Here is a 19,786-nt window from a genome sequence, read left to right on the forward strand (position 1 = left end):
AAACCAACCTTTGCTGGCCTTAAATTCACTCTCATCATCACTAGTTGCAGGCATTTTTTTAATTAAATCCTCATGCAACTTCCTAGCCTTTTCACTTATGATCACTTGAGAGATGCTACCTCCTGCTATCTGTTTTTCATTTATCCATACCAATAAGAGTCTCTCAACATCTTCCATCACTTGCGATCTCTGTTTCAAAGACACAGTTGAACCTTTGGCAAGAACAGCTTCCTTGATTGCCGTTTTGTTGGACACAATAGTAGCGATGGTTGATTGGGGTTTACTATACAACCTGGCCAGCTCGGAGACACGCACTCCACTTTCATACTTAGCAGTGATCTCTTTCTTCATCTCTATAGTAATTCTCACCCTTATTCCTGTAGGGTTGGCACTAGAAGCTTTCTTGGGGCCCATGGTCACTTATTTTGCAGATAAATCACCAAAAACACTGTAATAATACGAAATGTTCCGATTGTATGCTTGGATGTTACCGCGGAGGCTGGCTGGTAAACAATGCCACCGGCGGAACATGTGAGACTGGCTCATGCCGCACATTAGACGCGTCTCGGACGAATAGCGTTGAGCGGGTTTTTTAGCCGTATGCGAGGCAAAATCTTAGCGATAAAATGTATCGGTATGCGGATTTAACGTTATGTGATGCCAACGGTATGCGGGGGTCCACTTTAGGTGAACAGTATTTAGATAAAGGTAGGGAAGTTTTTATTGCATTTATGGATTTAGAAAAGGCTGTCAGTGCTGACGGCCCCATTCAGGGCAGGAGAATATCGGAGCTGGAACAAATATAGAGATCGTTTACGGCTCACATTGAGCCAGTAAAGCACCTGAACTACTGGGACCGCCTGCAAGTCTTGAACATGTACTCATTGGTGCGGAGGAGAGAGAGGTACATGATAATATGTACCTGGAAGGTGCTTGAGGGTTTGGTCCCAAATCTGCACACTTCCATAACAACATACTGGAGTGAGAGATATGGGAGGAAGTGTAAAATAAACCCAGTGAGGAGCAGGGGTGCGGTGTGGACAATAAGGGAACACTGTATCAACATCCGGGGTCCCAGACTTTTCAACATCTTACCTGAAGATATCAGAAACACTGCTGGAACAAGTGTTCAAGCCTTCAAGAGGAAACTAGACAAGTATCTTCACCAGGTGCCAGATCAACCAGGCTGTGATGGATATGTGGGGCAGCAGGCCTCCAGCAGCAACAACCTGGTTGACCAGGCGAGCACCAGACGAGCCTGACCCATGGCCGGGCTCAGAGAGTAGATATACTCTCGAAATTCTTCAAAGGTATACCAAAAGTAAGGTAAGGAGTGGATAGGGGAGCAATTGGCAGATGTTGCAAGTGTATGGATTAGGTGGTAAGTTACTAAATTCTGTAAAGAGTTTTTATGAGGATAGTGAGGCTCAAGTCAGGGTGTGTAGAAGAGAGGGAGACTACTTCTCAGTAAAAGTAGGTCTTAGACAGGGATGTGTAATGTCACCATAGTTATTTAATACAGTTGACCCTCAACCAACGATATTAATCCATTCCTGAGAGCTCATCGTTAGTCGAAATTATCGTTAGTCGAGTCAGTTTTCCCCATAAGAAATAATGGAAATCAAATTAATCCATTCCTGACACCCCAAAATATTGAAAAAAAAAAAATTTACCACATGAAATATTAATTTTAATACACACAAACTGAAGAAGACATGTACAATTATATGACACTTACTTTATTGAAGATCTGGTGATGATTGATGGGATGGGTGGAGGGGAGAGTGTGGATGGTGTTAGTGTTTAGAAGGGGAATCCCCTTCCATTAGGACTTGAGATAGCAAGTCCTTTTCCGGGGTTACTTCCCTTCTTCTTTTAATGCCACTAGGACCAGCTTGAGAGTCACTGGACCTCTGTCGCACAACATATCTGTCCATAGAGCTCTGTACCTCCCGTTCCTTTAAGATTTGTCTAAAATGGGCCATAACATTGTCATTGTAATAGTCACCAGCACGGCTTGCAATAGCTGTGTTAGGGTGATTTTCATCCATAAAGGTTTGCAGTTCAACCCACTTTGCACACTATTTCCTTAATCTTTGAAGTAGGCACAATGGATTCCACAACTGGCATAGGTATCTCAGGGTTAGCCCCAAACCCTTCAAAATCTTTCTTAATTTCCATACTAATTCTCACCCTTTTTGTCACAGGGTTGGCAATAGAAGCTTTCTTGGGGCTCATGGTGACTTTGCAGGTGCAATCACTAAAAACGCTGTGATAATATGAAATGTTCCGATTGTATGTTTGGATGCGGCCGCGGTGGCTGGCTTGTAAACACTGGCACCCACGGGACAAGTGAGGCGCGCTCAGGCCACACGTGGACTCGTCTCGAGCGGCACGAATTGCGTTGGTCGAGTTTTTTAGCGCTAGTCAAGGCAAAATTTTTTGCGTTAAAATGTATCGCTAGTCAGATTTAACCTTATACGATGCCTTCGTTGGTCGAGGGTCCACTCTATATTTATAGATGGGGTTGTAAAAGAAGTAAATGCTAGGGTGTTTGGGAGAGGGGTGGGATTAAATTATGGGGAATCAAATACAAAATGGGAATTGACACAGTTGCTTTTTGCTGATGATACTGTGCTCATGGGAGATTCTAAAGAAAAATCACAAAGGTTAGTGGATGAGTTTGGGAGTGTGTGTAAAGGTAGGAAGTTGAAAGTGAAAAAGAAAAGAGTAAGGTGATGAGGGTCTCAAATGATTTAGATAAAGAAAAATTGGATATCAAATTGGGGAGGAGTAGTATGGAAGAAGTGAATGTTTTCAGATACTTGGGAGTTGACGTATCGGTGGATGGATTTATGAAGGATGAGGTTAATAATAGAATTTATGAGGGGAAAAAGGTGAGTGGTGCGTTGAGGTATATGTGGAGACAAAAAAACGTTATCTATGGAGGCAAAGAAGGTAATGTATGAAAGTATAGTAGTACCAACACTCTTATATGGGTGTGAAGCTTGGGTTGTGAATGCAGCAGCGAGGAGGTGGTTGGAGGCAGTGGATATGTCCTGTCTAAGGGCAATGTGTGGTGTAAATATTATGCAGAAAATTCGGAGTGTGGAAATTAGGAGAAGGTGTGGAGTTAATAAAAGTATTAGTCAGAGGGCTGAAGAGGGATCGTTGAGGTGGTTTGGTCATTTAAAGAGAATGGATCAAAGTAGAATGAAATGGAGAGCATATAAATCTGTAGGGGAAGGAAGGCGGGGTAGGGATTGTCCTCGAGAAGGTTGGAGGGAGGGGGTAAAGGAGGTTTTGTGGGCGTGGGGCTTGGACTTCCAGCAAGCGTGCATGAGCGTGTTAGATAGGAGTGAATGGAGACGAATGGTATTTGGGACCTGACGATCTGTTGGAGTGTGAGCAGGGTAATATTTAGTGAAGGGATTCAGGGAAACCGGTTATTTTTATATAACCGGACTTGAGTCCTGGAAATGGGAAGTACAGTGCCTGCACTCTAAAGGAGGGGTTTGGAATATTAGCAGTTTGGAGGGATATGTTGTGTATTTTTATACGTACATATATGCTTCTAAGGTGTTGTGTTCTGAGCACCTCTGCAAAAACAGTGATTATGTGTGAGTGAGGTGAAAGTGTTGAATGTTGATGAAAGTATTTTCTTTTTGGGGATTTTCTTTCTCTTTTGGGTCACCCTGCTTCGGTGGGAGACGGCCGACTTGTTGAAAAAAAAAAAATTGATTAAGATATTAGATGCAGACACATGGCAGCTGGCTGCCAGGAAGGTTTACATCAGTGGTAAGACTAGGCTTTCCTTTTCCCTGAAAATAATGGCCTCTCCTGTATGCTAACTACAGCACAGAGTGGAAATGTCCCACGACGTGTTTGTACAGAATTCGGTTGCAAAATGGACAGATGCATGTGTTGCCCTAAATCTATGGCATGCTTTACTGGTCTTCCTCCCATGCAACTCCTTGAACTTGGTTAGAATGTGTTAACCATGTTTTATTGAAAACATGTTACTGGGATGTGCATTACTAGGGACATGGCCTTGTGTCTTAACAGCCTACACATTAAGATGTATATATTTTTTATTTCCTTGGAAATACAATACATCTTCTGGCACTGATATTATGAAGCACCTCTTTTTATTCTTACATGTAGTCATTTTTAGGGATAATTGCTCCTTATATTTAATGGTCAATTTACTGTTAGAACCATTTGTAATTTTTGTATTGTTCTTGGATCATTTACATATAGCCAGGTAATTACCTTTATCTAGGTAATTTATAAGAGGCATATTGTGCCCCTCTTTCAGTGTGGTAAAAGATGTATTAAACTCATTAGTAAAAGTGTATTTACAATTAAGATTTCAAGAATGTGATTTATTCAAACTACATTTTGCTTGCAGGCATCAGAATGTTTATGGAATACTGCAGTGGGATACGGCTATGTCAAGCCCATACCTCGGGGTGAAATTTTGGTATTTGCTGGGTCCATGGCAGTTTTAGGATATAATTTCCGTTCCTCAAAGCCTCTCAGCAGACTAATCAACTCCCTTCTTCAGTAAGTTTATTAAAACTTTTTTAGTTTCCATAGTAGATATAAATGATTGGTGGAATGATAAGGTAAAGAGAGTGGTAAGGGAAGAATGGTTAATATTAGAGGTTTTGTACAATATGAATATGATATTCTGAAGGCTGAGTTCATGGAGAAAAAAGTCAGAGGTTAAATAAGGGAAGGGAGGCTTGCAAAAAAAGAGCCAGTGAGAGAATAGGTGAGTTTATCAGCAAATTTTGCTGAGCATAAGAAAATCTTGAAGAGATTACTAAGTTAAACAAAAATTTGGGAACAGATAGATTTGGCAGTTGAAAACAAGTATGAATATTTTAGATGGGGGCAGTGGAAATACTGGAAAGGTGAAAGAATATTTTGAGTGTTAAATGACGATGATGAGAGGCAGTGATTTCATGCATCAGGCAAGGAGGAATAACGTCTTGTAGAAGTAAGGAAGAGCCAGATATGAATGTAGGAAAAGTGCCCTAGACAGTGTAGAATGAAAGGAGGTAAAGCAGCTGAAACAGAAGGGATTAATGCACAGTTGTTAACAGCAGTTGTTGGTGTATTTAATATATTCATGAAAATAGTGAAGGCTTCTGAGGGAAAAGGGGACAAGAGTAAATGTAAGAATCAAAATTTTGAAATGTAAACACACATTGTAACCTTAGCAAAGAAATAAAATTTTATATTTATATGTGAGTGAGGTGAAAGTGTTGAATGATGATGAAAGTATTTTCTTTTTGGGGATTTTCTTTCTTTTTTGGGTCACCCTGCCTCGGTGGGAGACGGACGACTTGTTGGAAAAAAAAAAAATCCCAGACAATAGTAAATGACCAAGGCAGGTGTAAATGTTCACGTGTCGGTGTGTTTGTGACAATTTGAGTACAATTTCAGTACCTAATACATGTATTAGTGTCAGAACAAAGACTGGCTATGAAATCACAAGAACTACTATAAATTGTAATTATCAGAACATAAAAATTATATAAAATAATAAAAAACGAGAAAAAAAAGTATATCGGCAACACTTCTACAAGCGGCAGGACTCAATGTTGCCGTCAGGCGAGCAGCCAGCGCCAGCTTCGTGGTCTCATAGCTTGGTAAGTACTGGTCCTAAATTTTTTTTTGTCTTATTACACATAGAAATTTGTCCTGGGCGAGTGAGCATAGTTCTACGTTTGGACAGTTAATGGGTTAAACAGTTGAGGGCAAGGCAGAAAGTAGAGTTGAAGAACAAGTAGAGTTAGGAAAGGAAACAGATATCTGTGCTAAATGTTTATATTGACGCTACATGTGAACAGTGCTTAATTAACCCTTTGAGGGTGCAAGCCATAGATCTACCCCTTGTCCAAATTTTTTCAGAAGTTCAACCTTATCTCTCATGGTTAATGTATGGTGTTTGCACTTTACACAATGAGAAACATTTCCTTTATTTGTTGGAACCAAGGCTAGGGCTAAAAGTGAGAAGGTTTTAGCAATAAATGGAGAGAGAAACAAATTGAAATGACTTGTGCTGTAAGTAGCACCACCAAACGGTAGCAGCAGGTTGGTGCGGTGACTGCCAGAAATTTTAACCCTTTCATGCTTGCTTTCCATTTTGTTTATTATTATAATCAAGGGGGAGTGCTAAACCCATAGGATTATGCAGCACCTATGGGGGGGATGTAGAAGGTATTGAGGCTTAATTCAGAGAACCGAGGCACAGATTCAATTCCCTAGATCAAGAGCCCCTCACCAACATCAAGGAACCTTCCTTGAGGGCTTTCCATTTTGAGTTTCTATTCACACAAAAAATAGAAGATTTACTGTTATGCAGACTACTGAATTACGTATTGTAAAAAATGGTATAAATAATATTAGCGCATTTGTGAAAGCATGTTAAACCCACCAGTTGATGTGTATTGGATGTGGAACATAATTTGTTTACATTGAACATCAGCAGAAATTTAACATTTCTGCTACTTTGATCTCATTTTCAAGTTACAGTGTACAGTACTTTCCATTGTGAAACTAATCAAAATCATATCTATTATGTAAGAAACACGTTATGTAGCATATATACAAGATACACGTGCACCCACAGTATGATAAATTTCACATAAGGTGTGGTAGCCGGGTGGAGGGAAAAAATTAGGTTTCTCTGGTCCAGCACCAGAGAAAATGTGTATCGATCTGACTTTGACCCAGTCACTCCCCTTATCGTATTCGGCTTTGTTTATAATTCTCGGCTTGACTTCTCATCAATTCTCCCTTCATTTATGATGGCATCTAAAGGTAGTTCTTAGAAATTATTAAACTCAGTGAACAAGGTACGTATATGTCAATGAGGTGCTTTAAATATCATACGGCTATGTAGCCTGCCTGGGCTACATAGTTACGCTTGCCAGGGCTACATAGTTACGCTTGCCAGCTACCTGCCCCTGACTTCCTACAAATAAATACTACTTGCCTCTCATCCAGCACTAAGACTACACATATTTTAAGGTAAGTAATGAATGTACTGTTGCAGTTTTTTTTTTTTTCATTATGCACTGCATGCAGCAGGATTTTTTTTTATACAGTGCACACTTACTACACAGACCTATTCTGTCATATGTAGGCCCAAATTTACCGGTCAGCCCAAATTTACCGGTCACAGCTTATGTGAGTAAGCTGAGCTCATGGTGACCTCCAATGGCTTCAAAGCCACCTTTTCTTTTATGGACAATGTACGGTGTATGTGCTTTCCACAACAAGAAGCATTTCTTTTATTCATTGGAACCTTAGCTAGGGCTAAAAGTGAACAGGTTATAACAGTAAATGGAAAAAAAGAAATTGGAATGACTTATGCAGCAAGTAGCATCACCAAACGGTAGTGGCAGGTTGGTGGGCGACTCCAAAAATTTTAAATTGTGCTAGCTGAAATTAGTGCCGGATTACTGATTGATGGAGTAGTGATGGCCAACCTGTAATCACTGTGTAATGCATGTAGGTCTGATGATGACAAGTGTGAACCCTTTCACTATCGGTGCCATAGTACTACGGCTTGCAAGCCAGTGTTGGTGCCGTAATATTATGTCAAAATTCTAGTGGTTTCAGATCTAGCGGGAGAAAGCTGGTAGACCTATATGTGAGAGAATGGGTCTGTGTGATCAGTGTGCACAGTATGTATAATAAAAATCCTGCAGCACGCAGTACATAATCAGAGAAAAAAACTACTACCGTGTTTTTGGTTTAAAACGCCGACTTTGAGGTGTACATTGTAACCTCTGCTTATGAGCGCATCCACATGCGAGTTTTTCCAGATACGAACAGCTGCTCGGTCACTTTTTTGCTTCCAGACGCAAGCAAAATTTCCAGATGCGAGCGGGCCTCAAGGGAGGTTAATTGACACTGGTGAGGGGGCTCTTGCTCTTGATCTAGGGAATTGGATCTCAGTTGTTTGTTGGACTATCTTATTGAAACTTGGGCAATGTATGATGAAAAGAAGCTTATTAACCCTTAGTATTTAGTCATTTAGTATTTAGTCAACTTACTCCACAATTTGTAATAATTTAGGGTTAAGAATTAATCTAAGAGTGGCTATGCATGGTGTGGCCCTACTGGGCCGAGGTGGGTGGTTGTTGGTTGTCGGCAGAAGTGGATGGTTGAGGTTCTGGTACTAAAGTCGGTGGTTGTATTGGATTGTGCATAAATTCTGTAATGCATCTCTGGCTTCTTTTACCCTGCAGTACATTACAGTAGGACCCCACTTATGTGGCAGGTTAGGTTCCACGCTACTGCCGGAAAGCAGATATCACTGGAAAGCATAATGCCATTTTTTCCACTTATAAATGCATGTAAATGCCAGATAACAAGTATACACTAACATATATTAAGTTAGCAATAGACCAAGGCATTAAAAAACATTAAAAAGTAAAATACACACACAGTACACTCATTATTTACCTGAAAATAATGTAGGGCAAAAGGTGAGTAGTATTTACTGTAAGAAGTCAGGTGTGGTAGCCCTCCTGGCCACCCCACCCACACTTAACCCTTTGAGGGCCCGTGCCGTAGATCTACGGCTTTACGTTGAGGGTCCAAACCGTAGATCTATGTCATGAGCTCAGCTCACTCTGATAAGCTGTGAGCAGTAAATTTTGGCCTAGATATGAGAGAATGCATCTATGTGGTATGTGTGCACCACATAAAACAAATCCTGCAGCACATAGTGCATAATGAGAGAAAAAAAACTGAGACTGTAATTTTCGATTAAAACAGTGACTTTGCAGTGTTTTTTCGTATGTTTTTTATAGTTGTATTTGTGATTTCTTGGTCTCATTTGATAGAATGGAACATATATTACAGAAATAGAGATGATTTTGATTGGTTTTAGTACTGGAAATGGCTTGAAACTGAGCTCAAAGTAGCGGAAGTGTTAAATTTTTGCCGATGTTCAAGAGTAAACAAATGACCTCACACGTCTAATACACGTCTGCTGGTGGGTCTAATATACGTTCACAAATGTGCTGATATTATTTATACAATTATTACAATATTGCATAACTGTAAATCTTCTATTTTTTGGTTTGAATAAAAATTCATTATATGAATAAAAAATCAAAATGGAATTCATTAGTAAAGCCTGTAAACGTAACTAATGAACAGAGGGTATGTTAGTTTAGTGCCAGGAATGAGTGCATTGTTTATTCTGGACTCTATTTTGAAAATGGAGTATTTTGAACTTTGCATTAACCCCTTCAGGGTCCAAGGCCAAAATCTGAAGTGGTGCTCCAGTGTCCAAGAAATTTTGAAAAAAAAAAATTATTTTTTTCTTACAGAATTAAAGAGCATATTTTTGTGAAGGTAATAAGACAAAAAAAAAAATTCTGATCAGTACTTACCGAGATACAGTGCCAAGAAGTTTGTCCAAAATGATGTGGTGGCGGCAACATCGACGAATTCCACATACGCGCATTACATTATTTAGCGGTTTTTATAGTTTTTTCTTTTCTTTTCCAATTTTTTTCTTTTCCTACTAACATTTGGGGCCTGAGAGACCAATACTGTATATAATGTATACTATATATAAACTCACTGTATTGAACACAATAACCACACTAAAGTTATCATATTATTGGTTACCACTGTTTATTACAATAAACATGCACAAATCTTGTATAATACTAATGTTCTATCATATATTTACATATTTACAATCACTGGACATGGTTTTAGAACTGCTGGAGCTTGTGGAACTCCTTGAAACAAGGCACCATACACAGAGGCACCTTGCATTCCTCACACATAAACCGAGTGTCTTTGCGTCTTTGTTGCCGTCGTTTTGTTTGTGCACAGACGATGCATCTCTTCTGAGCAAATTTCTTCTGAGTTGAAGGAAGCTGTATTATGAAATGATCACCTTCCCTCCTCAAACGCTTGGGTATATCCTGAGGAATTCGAGGACCTTGTTGTATAGCAGGTGTTCTTACCTAGTACTTCATTATGAGTTGTCTGACAACAGACAAACAAAATTCACCATACGGTGGTCTGTTGCCAGTCTTTATTTGGTACATATTATATAGGTAGTAGGTTGGTAGACAGCAACCACCCAGGGAAGTACTACCGTCCTGCCAAATGACTGTGAAACAAAAACCTGTAACTGTTTTGCATGATGGTAGGATTGCTGGTTTCTTTTTCTGTCTCATAAACACGCTAGATAACAGGGATATCTTGCTTCTCCTACTTGCACTTTGGTCACACTTCACAGACACGCACATGCATATATATATATACATACATCTAGGTTTTTCTCCTTTTTCTAAATAGCTCTTGTTCTTTTTTATTTCTTCTATTGTCCATGGGGAAGTGGAAAAGAATCTTTCCTCCGTAAGCCATGCGTGTCGTATGAGGCGACTAAAATGCCGGGAGCAATGGGCTAGTAACCCCTTCTCCTGTATACATTTACTAAAAAAGAGAAGAAGAAAAACTTTATAAAACTGGGATGCTTAAATGTGCGTGGATGTAGTGCGGATGACAAGAAACAGATGATTGCTGATGTTATGAATGAAAAGAAGTTGGATGTCCTGGCTCTAAGCGAAACAAAGCTGAAGGGGGTAGGAGAGTTTCAGTGGGGGGAAATAAATGGGATTAAATCTGGAGTATCTGAGAGAGTTAGAGCAAAGGAAGGTGTAGCAGTAATGTTAAATGATCAGTTATGGAAGGAGAAAAGAGAATATGAATGTGTAAATTCAAGAATTATGTGGATTAAAGTAAAGGTTGGATGCGAGAAGTGGGTCATAATAAGCGTGTATGCACCTGGAGAAGAGAGGAATGCAGAGGAGAGAGAGAGATTTTGGGAGATGTTAAGTGAATGTATAGGAGCCTTTGAACCAAGTGAGAGAGTAATTGTGGTAGGGGACCTGAATGCTAAAGTAGGAGAAACTTTTAGAGAGGGTGTGGTAGGTAAGTTTGGGGTGCCAGGTGTAAATGATAATGGGAGCCCTTTGATTGAACTTTGTATAGAAAGGGGTTTAGTTATAGGTAATACATATTTTAAGAAAAAGAGGATAAATAAGTATACACGATATGATGTAGGGCGAAATGACAGTAGTTTGTTGGATTATGTATTGGTAGATAAAAGACTGTTGAGTAGACTTCAGGATGTACATGTTTATAGAGGGGCCACAGATATATCAGATCACTTTCTAGTTGTAGCTACACTGAGAGTAAAAGGTAGATGGGATACAAGGAGAATAGAAGCATCAGGGAAGAGAGAGGTGAAGGTTTATAAACTAAAAGAGGAGGCAGTTAGGGTAAGATATAAACAGCTATTGGAGGATAGATGGGCTAATGAGAGCATAGGCAATGGGGTCGAAGAGGTATGGGGTAGGTTTAAAAATGTAGTGTTAGAGTGTTCAGCAGAAGTTTGTGGTTACAGGAAAGTGGGTGCAGGAGGGAAGAGGAGCGATTGGTGGAATGATGATGTAAAGAGAGTAGTAAGGGAGAAAAAGTTAGCATATGAGAAGTTTTTACAAAGTAGAAGTGATGCAAGGAGGGAAGAGTATATGGAGAAAAAGAGAGAGGTTAAGAGAGTGGTGAAGCAATGTAAAAAGAGAGCAAATGAGAGAGTGGGTGAGATGTTATCAACAAATTTTGTTGAAAATAAGAAAAAGTTTTGGAGTGAGATTAACAAGTTAAGAAAGCCTAGAGAACAAATGGATTTGTCAGTTAAAAATAGGAGAGGAGAGTTATTAAATGGAGAGTTAGAGGTATTGGGAAGATGGAGGGAATATTTTGAGGAATTGTTAAATGTTGATGAAGATAGGGAAGCTGTGATTTCGTGTATAGGGCAAGGAGGAATAACATCTTGTAGGAGTGAGGAAGAGCCAGTTGTGAGTGTGGGGGAAGTTCGTGAGGCAGTAGGTAAAATGAGAGGGGGTAAGGCAGCCGGGATTGATGGGATAAAGATAGAAATGTTAAAAGCAGGTGGGGATATAGTTTTGGAGTGGTTGGTGCAATTATTTAATAAATGTATGGAAGAGGGTAAGGTACCTAGGGATTGGCAGAGAGCATGCATAGTTCCTTTGTATAAAGGCAAAGGGGATAAAAGAGAGTGCAAAAATTATAGGGGGATAAGTCTGTTGAGTGTACCTGGTAAAGTGTATGGTAGAGTTATAATTGAAAGAATTAAGAGTAAGACGGAGAATAGGATAGCAGATGAACAAGGAGGCTTTAGGAAAGGTAGGGGGTGTGTGGACCAGGTGTTTACAGTGAAACATATAAGTGAACAGTATTTAGATAAGGCTAAAGAGGTCTTTGTGGCATTTATGGATTTGGAAAAGGCGTATGACAGGGTGGATAGGGGGGCAATGTGGCAGATGTTGCAAGTGTATGGTGTAGGAGGTAGGTTACTGAAAGCAGTGAAGAGTTTTTACGAGGATAGTGAGGCTCAAGTTAGAGTATGTAGGAAAGAGGGAAATTTTTTCCCAGTAAAAGTAGGCCTTAGACAAGGATGTGTGATGTCACCGTGGTTGTTTAATATATTTATAGATGGGGTTGTAAGAGAAGTAAATGCGAGGGTCTTGGCAAGAGGCGTGGAGTTAAAAGATAAAGAATCACACACAAAGTGGGAGTTGTCACAGCTGCTCTTTGCTGATGACACTGTGCTCTTGGGAGATTCTGAAGAGAAGCTGCAGAGATTGGTGGATGAATTTGGTAGGGTGTGCAAAAGAAGAAAATTAAAGGTGAATACAGGAAAGAGTAAGGTTATGAGGATAACAAAAAGATTAGATGATGAAAGATTGAATATCAGATTGGAGGGAGAGAGTATGGAGGAGGTGAACGTATTCAGATATTTGGGAGTGGACGTGTCAGCGGATGGGTCTATGAAAGATGAGGTGAATCATAGAATTGATGAGGGAAAAAGAGTGAGTGGTGCACTTAGGAGTCTGTGGAGACAAAGAACTTTGTCCTTAGAGGCAAAGAGGGGAATGTATGAGAGTATAGTTTTACCAACGCTCTTATATGGGTGTGAAGCGTGGGTGATGAATGTTGCAGCGAGGAGAAGGCTGGAGGCAGTGGAGATGTCATGTCTGAGGGCAATGTGTGGTGTGAATATAATGCAGAGAATTCGTAGTTTGGAAGTTAGGAGGAGGTGCGGGATTACCAAAACTGTTGTCCAGAGGGCTGAGGAAGGGTTGTTGAGGTGGTTCGGACATGTAGAGAGAATGGAGCGAAACAGAATGACTTCAAGAGTGTATCAGTCTGTAGTGGAAGGAAGGCGGGGTAGGGGTCGGCCTAGGAAGGGTTGGAGGGAGGGGGTAAAGGAGGTTTTGTGTGCGAGGGGCTTGGACTTCCAGCAGGCATGCGTGAGCGTGTTTGATAGGAGTGAATGGAGACAAATGGTTTTTAATACTTGACGTGCTGTTGGAGTGTGAGCAAAGTAACATTTATGAAGGGATTCAGGGAAACCGGCAGGCCGGACTTGAGTCCTGGAGATGGGAAGTACAGTGCCTGCACTCTGAAGGAGGGGTGTTAATGTTGCAGTTTAAAAACTGTAGTGTAAAGCACCCTTCTGGCAAGACAGTGATGGAGTGAATGATGGTGAAAGTTTTTCTTTTTCGGGCCACCCTGCCTTGGTGGGAATCGGCCAGTGTGATAATAAAAAAAAAAAAAAATTATATGCATTGAGCATTGAAATATCCATGAGATGGAAGAAAAGTTTCATGTACCACTTGTAACTCTTGCAAACACAATCAACAAAACCAATCTGCATGTCACATTTGTCAACCAAGCGCATGTTTTGTATATAATCAATCACTGTCACTGGTTTTCGAATACGTTCATTAGTCACTCGATCAACTTTGCCACTGTCTTGCGTTTCATTACGGTGAATGGTTGTCAACAATGTGACATCTCGTTTGTCATGCCACCATAATGCCATAATGTCATTGGCAGTAAACACCTGCACGTCATCACCACGAGCACCTGCGTTGAGCCTGGGCATATGTTTACGGTTAGAACACACTGTGCCACACTTATCTGTCTTGTTCACTTGCATGAAATCACTGAGTAATGGGCTTGTGTACCAGTTATCACCTGAGATACCCAATAACATCTTGGTATCTTTCAATGTTTTACTTCCCGTGTATACAACAATATCCAACACCAGGCCACTGTCACAGTCACAGAGTACAAACAGCTTTATACCAAAGCGTTTCCTCTTGCTCGGTATGTACTGCTTGAATGACAGTCTACCTTTGAACAAAATCAAAGACTCGTCAATTACAAGATTCTTGAATGGATAAAAGTATATGCTGAACTTTTGTTTGAGATACATAAAAACATTTCTAATCTTGTATAACCTGTCACTTCTGTCAGGTCTGGTTTTGTCAGATAAGTGCAACATACGTAACAGTAAGATAAACCTGTTCACTGGGATGATTTCACTGAAGACCGGGGTAGAAATTAGCCGATCTGTAGACCAGTATGCTTTTATATTATGCTTATAGACATGATGCATAAGCATTATTGTTGCAAAAAGGAAATACATTTCTGCAACAGTCGTCTCTTTCCACCAGTGTAGTCTTGACTGTGGCGATATGATCGTATTTGCCATGGTGTACTCAAAATACTTATTACTTTCCCTGACAATAGTTTCCATCAATGGCAGGTCAAAGAATAATTCAAAGAATTCCAGTTCATTGGCCGTGGTTCCAAGGGGACAAGTAGGTAGAATTCCACTTTGAGAGTCATCAAAGTGGTGGGGCTTGGGAACAAAATTGGGATTTTGCTGCCAATCCCAGATACGGTTTGCTGGTGGATACTGGACATCATAGGCTGGTTGTGCGGGTGGTTGTGGTTGTGGTGGGCTGGTGGCTGACGCTCCGCTTTGTCCTTGAACTGAGGAATCAGCAGCGTGGGGTCCCAGCCTGGGCTGGTGAGTCACGCATGGCGGTGCCACTACCATCACCACTACCACCATCTACTGATGCCTGTGGTTTATCCATGCCAAGTGTAGCCACATCATCCTCACTATCACTATCTAAACCTGGTGTAGGGCCATGGGATGTACTCTGGGATGTACTCCAGGATGTACTCCGTTCCCTGGGCACAGCATAGAGTACACTGCCCGAGCGCATGCGGCGGCGTACATACCGACGCTTCACTGGTTAATATGATTCCTCACTATCACTACTCGAATGATCGTCAAGCGCAATAAAATCACAATCCACGTCACTATCATCATCATTACTGAAGTCAGAGGCCTGGCCACGCAAAAATATTAGTTTTCTCTTGCGTTGAGGTACAGCTGACCGTGGCTGACGAGTGCCCACACCAGAGGTAGAAGGTTGAGGATCGTCAGGGTTTTCTGCACTATTATCGATATCCTGGTCATTCCTTTCGGTCACTAACTGATCAAAGCCATAGAATTCGTCTTCATTTCCACTTCCATCAGTGTCAGAACTATCAGATAGGAAGAGGAGAGTCCCAATTTTCCGTGGAGTGAGAGCCGACTTGCGATGAGGCATGGTGAACAAGGGTAACTGAGCCGGCATTCCCACAATGCTATGCGGGCGCCTAGATTTTTTGTTTATGGCGCACACCCACCACGCAGACCCGTTCTCTCACATGTAGGCCTATGAGTGCTTTCGCGTTAAATTTGACGGTGCTAGAATTTTGGTGTAGATCTACGGTTTGGACACTCAACGTGAAGCTGTAGATCTACGGGACGGACCCTGAAAGGGTTAAATTGGCCAAATTACCAATTACTGATCACTTTATTTTGTAGTTGAAACAGTTGACTTGGTGAATTCTTGTGCTCAGTCAATAGAATAGAAGTAATACTAGTGAAATAGCTAAGAATTTGGTCGACTGGAATAATGTAATTGGCCTGAAATGGGAGTCAAAGTCGGAAATGTCGCCGATGCGTAAATATCGCTGACACATCAAAATTCGCGAGAGCACAATTTTGTCAGTTTTCCATCAAATTTCGTACTTTTTGTTTTATTACCTTCAGAAAAAGATTATCTACCATTTCATAAGAAAAAATAACAAAATCATTTTTTGAAAATTCTTGGACACTGGTGCACACTGAAATTTGGCCTCTGGACCCTGAAAGGGCTAATATACTACAACGACGCTTAAAGTGCCCTAGAGTGATAAAATGCATATACAGTACACTCATTACTTACCTTAAAATATTTGTAGTCTTAATGGTCTTAATGTAGGATGAGAGGTGAAAAGTATTTATTTGTAGAAAGTCGTGTGGGAGGTAGGGTATGGAAGCCTGCCTGGCCACCCCACCCACTATGTAAACAAACTGACAAAGTGTCTGGTTATGGTTCATAAACATTCATACAAACACCTTACAGTGTGTACAAGTTGTCCCCACAGTGGTACAGTAGAATAAATAAAGACCAACACTTTTATTCTTATGTAATTTTTAGAAGGAATGATGCTCTGACAAATTATTACTTATTATATAGGTAGTAGGTTGGTAGACAGCATCCGCCCAGGGAGGTACTACCGTCCTGCCAAGTGAGTGTAAAACGAAAGCTTGTAATTGTTTTACATGATGGTAGGATTGCTGGTGTCCTTTTTTTCTGTCTCATGAACATGCAAGATTTCAGGTATGTCTTGCTACTTCTACTTACACTTAGGTCACACTACACATACATGTACAAGCATATACATGTATATACACACCCCTCTGGGTTTTCTTCTATTTTCTTTCTAGTTCTTATTCTTGTTTATTTCCTCTTATCTCCATGGCGAAGTGGAACAGAATTCTTCCGTAAGCCATGCGTGTTGTAAGAGGCGACTAAAATGCCAGGAGCAAGGGGCTTGTAACCTCTTCTCCTGTATATATTACTAAATGTAAAAGGAGAAATTTTCGTTTTTCCTTTTGGGCCACCCCGCCTTGGTGAGATACGGCCGGTGTGTTGAAAGAAAGAAAGATTACTTATTATTATTACAAATTATTATTATAATCATAATAAAAAAGAAGTGTTAAACCCACAAGGGTCATGAATGGCTATAGATAGAGTGAAGGCATGTGAAAGGAATAAATTTTTAGTTAAATTACTGGTGTTTGACTAGAGAAAACGTAATTCTTCCGACTCCGACAAACCGCTTGGTAACCAAATCTCATATTTGTCAATTTTTATACTGCGGGTGTATGTATCATGTTTATATGTTATGTAGTGTGTTTATTATATAATTTTTGAAAAATATCATAGATTGATTAATGGAAATGTCTATGTTAACGTAGTACATATATGACATTTAATGTGCCCAAGAGATTTATTATTATTACTATGGCACCTTCAAGAGTAGAGATACTCTTAGTGATTTTAATATGTACCGGCATGCCAGCACATTGTATAAGTATATTTAGGTATAGGTACACATAAGCACATATAATTATCAGAGTACATATAAAATATGCAATAACTTTAAAACACTTGAAATTTTGGAAAATTTCCTGACACAATAGAGAGATGTGCTCATGGAGAATGTAAACAAACTGGGTGGGGCACTCCTTTGAAAGACCACTCTCCATATAGTAAATTTTGGTCATAATTTGAAATCGCCATATTAGTGGAACCCTGTAAGGCGAAACGCCATAAAGTGGGGCCCTACTGTATATATTATTCCCCACTCTTCAAGGACCTAAACTTATTGTACAAAACATTTGCACCACTACTGTGCAATCTACATTTACAGAATCATAAATTCTGATATTAACCCTGAACTGAAATCACACTTTATTGATAGTTGCAACAAGACCCATAGACACAATACTAGACACAAAAATCTCTTTGACATTCCTCATGTCCAGCTAAATCTCTACAAAAATTTGATGTATGTAAAAGGGCCTTAAATCTGGAACTCCCTGCCTGAAAACTCTATAACAGCAGACCTAACCACCATTTTCAAACTACCGTTAAAAAGCATCTCATCTCCCTAACACAGCCCATCATCAACTGACTGTATGAAAACCACCTATTCTCTTTTTTGTATCATGAACACGTCCAAAATAAAATAGACTTACTCTCGTCATCTGTAATTCCCCCTAATTTACACTTACACTCGCCCAAATGACTGTACATGTAAACATAAAATTCCTAATACTATAGCTATTGCCTAATAAATCTTAATTTAATCCTAAGTTTGTCTAAGATACTCTACCAATGTAGGAGCTTTAACCCATAAACGGTCCAAACGTATATATATATTCACTACCCCAGTGCCCCGAATATTTTGAAAAATAAAAAAATCGTTTTTTGTTATTGAAAAAAAAGAGCACACTTTTCTAAGTGTTATAGGATGAAAAAAATTTTTTAGTGTCAGTACTTACCAAGATATGAGGTTGCAAAATTGGCACTTGGAGATCACCTGGCGGCAACATGTAGCGCTGCCGCTTGCAGAAGTGTTGCCGATATATGTTTTTTCCATTTTTCATATATAACTTTTATGTTCCGATAATTACAATTTATAGTAGTTCTTGTCATTTCATAACTAATCTTTGTTCTGACACTAGTATTAGGTACTGAAATTGTACTCACTTTGTCACAAACACATTGCAGGTGGACATTTACACCTGCCTTGGTCATTTACTATTGTTTTGGAATATATACAAAGTATTTATAGGTCCCAGCAATGTTTTGGATATGTGGAAGTATATAATAATAATAATGAGGAGGAGAAGAAGAAGAATACGTAATAATAATAAAATAATAAGTTTCCTTGAAGCATGAAAAACAAAGTCCACCCCTGACAGTGACGTGATAAGATGAGATAACATTTGATAAGAGCTGACGTTTGATGAGCATTCACAAGGGTGCAGTGATAAGACTTGATAAGAAAAGATTAGGGCCTGCTTTGTTTTCGCTGGTACACAAACATGTCTGGCTATTTGTCTAACTGTCAAGCTCCCCGTCTGTCTATCCGTCCAGCTCTGTCTCAGAGAGAGCCACAAGACTGCATTGTCATCACGTTTACTCATATCTTCAAGCAGAGTATAGCACTTTGTCTGGATTTTTTGGGTTATCCTAGGTAGTTTACACTATGTATACTTGTATTTATGTGTGCCTGTGAGACAGAGATAGACAGGCAGATAGAAAGAGATAGAGAAAGATAGACAGGGATAGAGACAGACACAGAGAGAGACAGACAGACAGAGAGACAGACAGATAGACATAGATACAGACAGACAAATGGAGATAGAGCCAGGCCGCCAGGAGCTGGCCAGCCACACAACTGGCTGCCACGCAGCTGGCCAGCCAGCTAGCCAGCCAATCAGCCAGTCAGTCAGCCAGCCAGCCTGCCAGCCAGCCAGAATTGTTTCTCTTTACTTAGGGCATAGGTTATAAGACATTCTGAAAGGGTATTGCACAAATATTGCACACGGGTTATTATCGAGGTTTTTTATATTTCCTCGACCACTTGTGGCCACATCCACCTCAGAGCCACTAAACTCAGGGTCAAAATCACTTTCCTCTTAAAATGGGAGTGTTAATACTACATGACATCAGTGAATCCCAGGTGTTTGCGGCACTGTTTGCTCTAGCTGGCGCTCATTTGAACTGGTGCTCCCACAAGGTACTAAGTGGTTCCAGATTTTTTTAATACCACACACTGAGTGTTAGGACCCATTCTATGATGACAAGGCATCTCAGGCCAGTCGTACCAAATTTGAAGGCAGGAAAAATAAAACGTATATATACGTTTGGGGCACTAGCGGTAAAAACGTATATAT

The 19,786-nt window shown here is 40.1% G+C and overlaps 1 protein-coding gene across 6 annotated transcripts in view; it reads left to right on the forward strand.

Annotated features, from left to right (window-relative positions):
- Positions 1–19,786, forward strand: part of LOC128706573 (transmembrane protein 135) — a 211,907-nt gene that overhangs the window by 89,565 nt on the left and 102,556 nt on the right. For all 6 annotated transcript variants that reach the window (XM_070090476.1, XM_070090443.1, XM_070090458.1 and 3 more), the window contains one exon: positions 4,412–4,566. In XM_070090476.1, coding sequence (XP_069946577.1) covers positions 4,412–4,566 — 155 coding nt within the window. The remainder of the gene's footprint in view (positions 1–4,411; positions 4,567–19,786) is intronic.

This window comes from Cherax quadricarinatus, chromosome 3, assembly GCF_038502225.1.
Source record: "Cherax quadricarinatus isolate ZL_2023a chromosome 3, ASM3850222v1, whole genome shotgun sequence".
NCBI lineage: Eukaryota > Metazoa > Arthropoda > Malacostraca > Decapoda > Parastacidae > Cherax > Cherax quadricarinatus.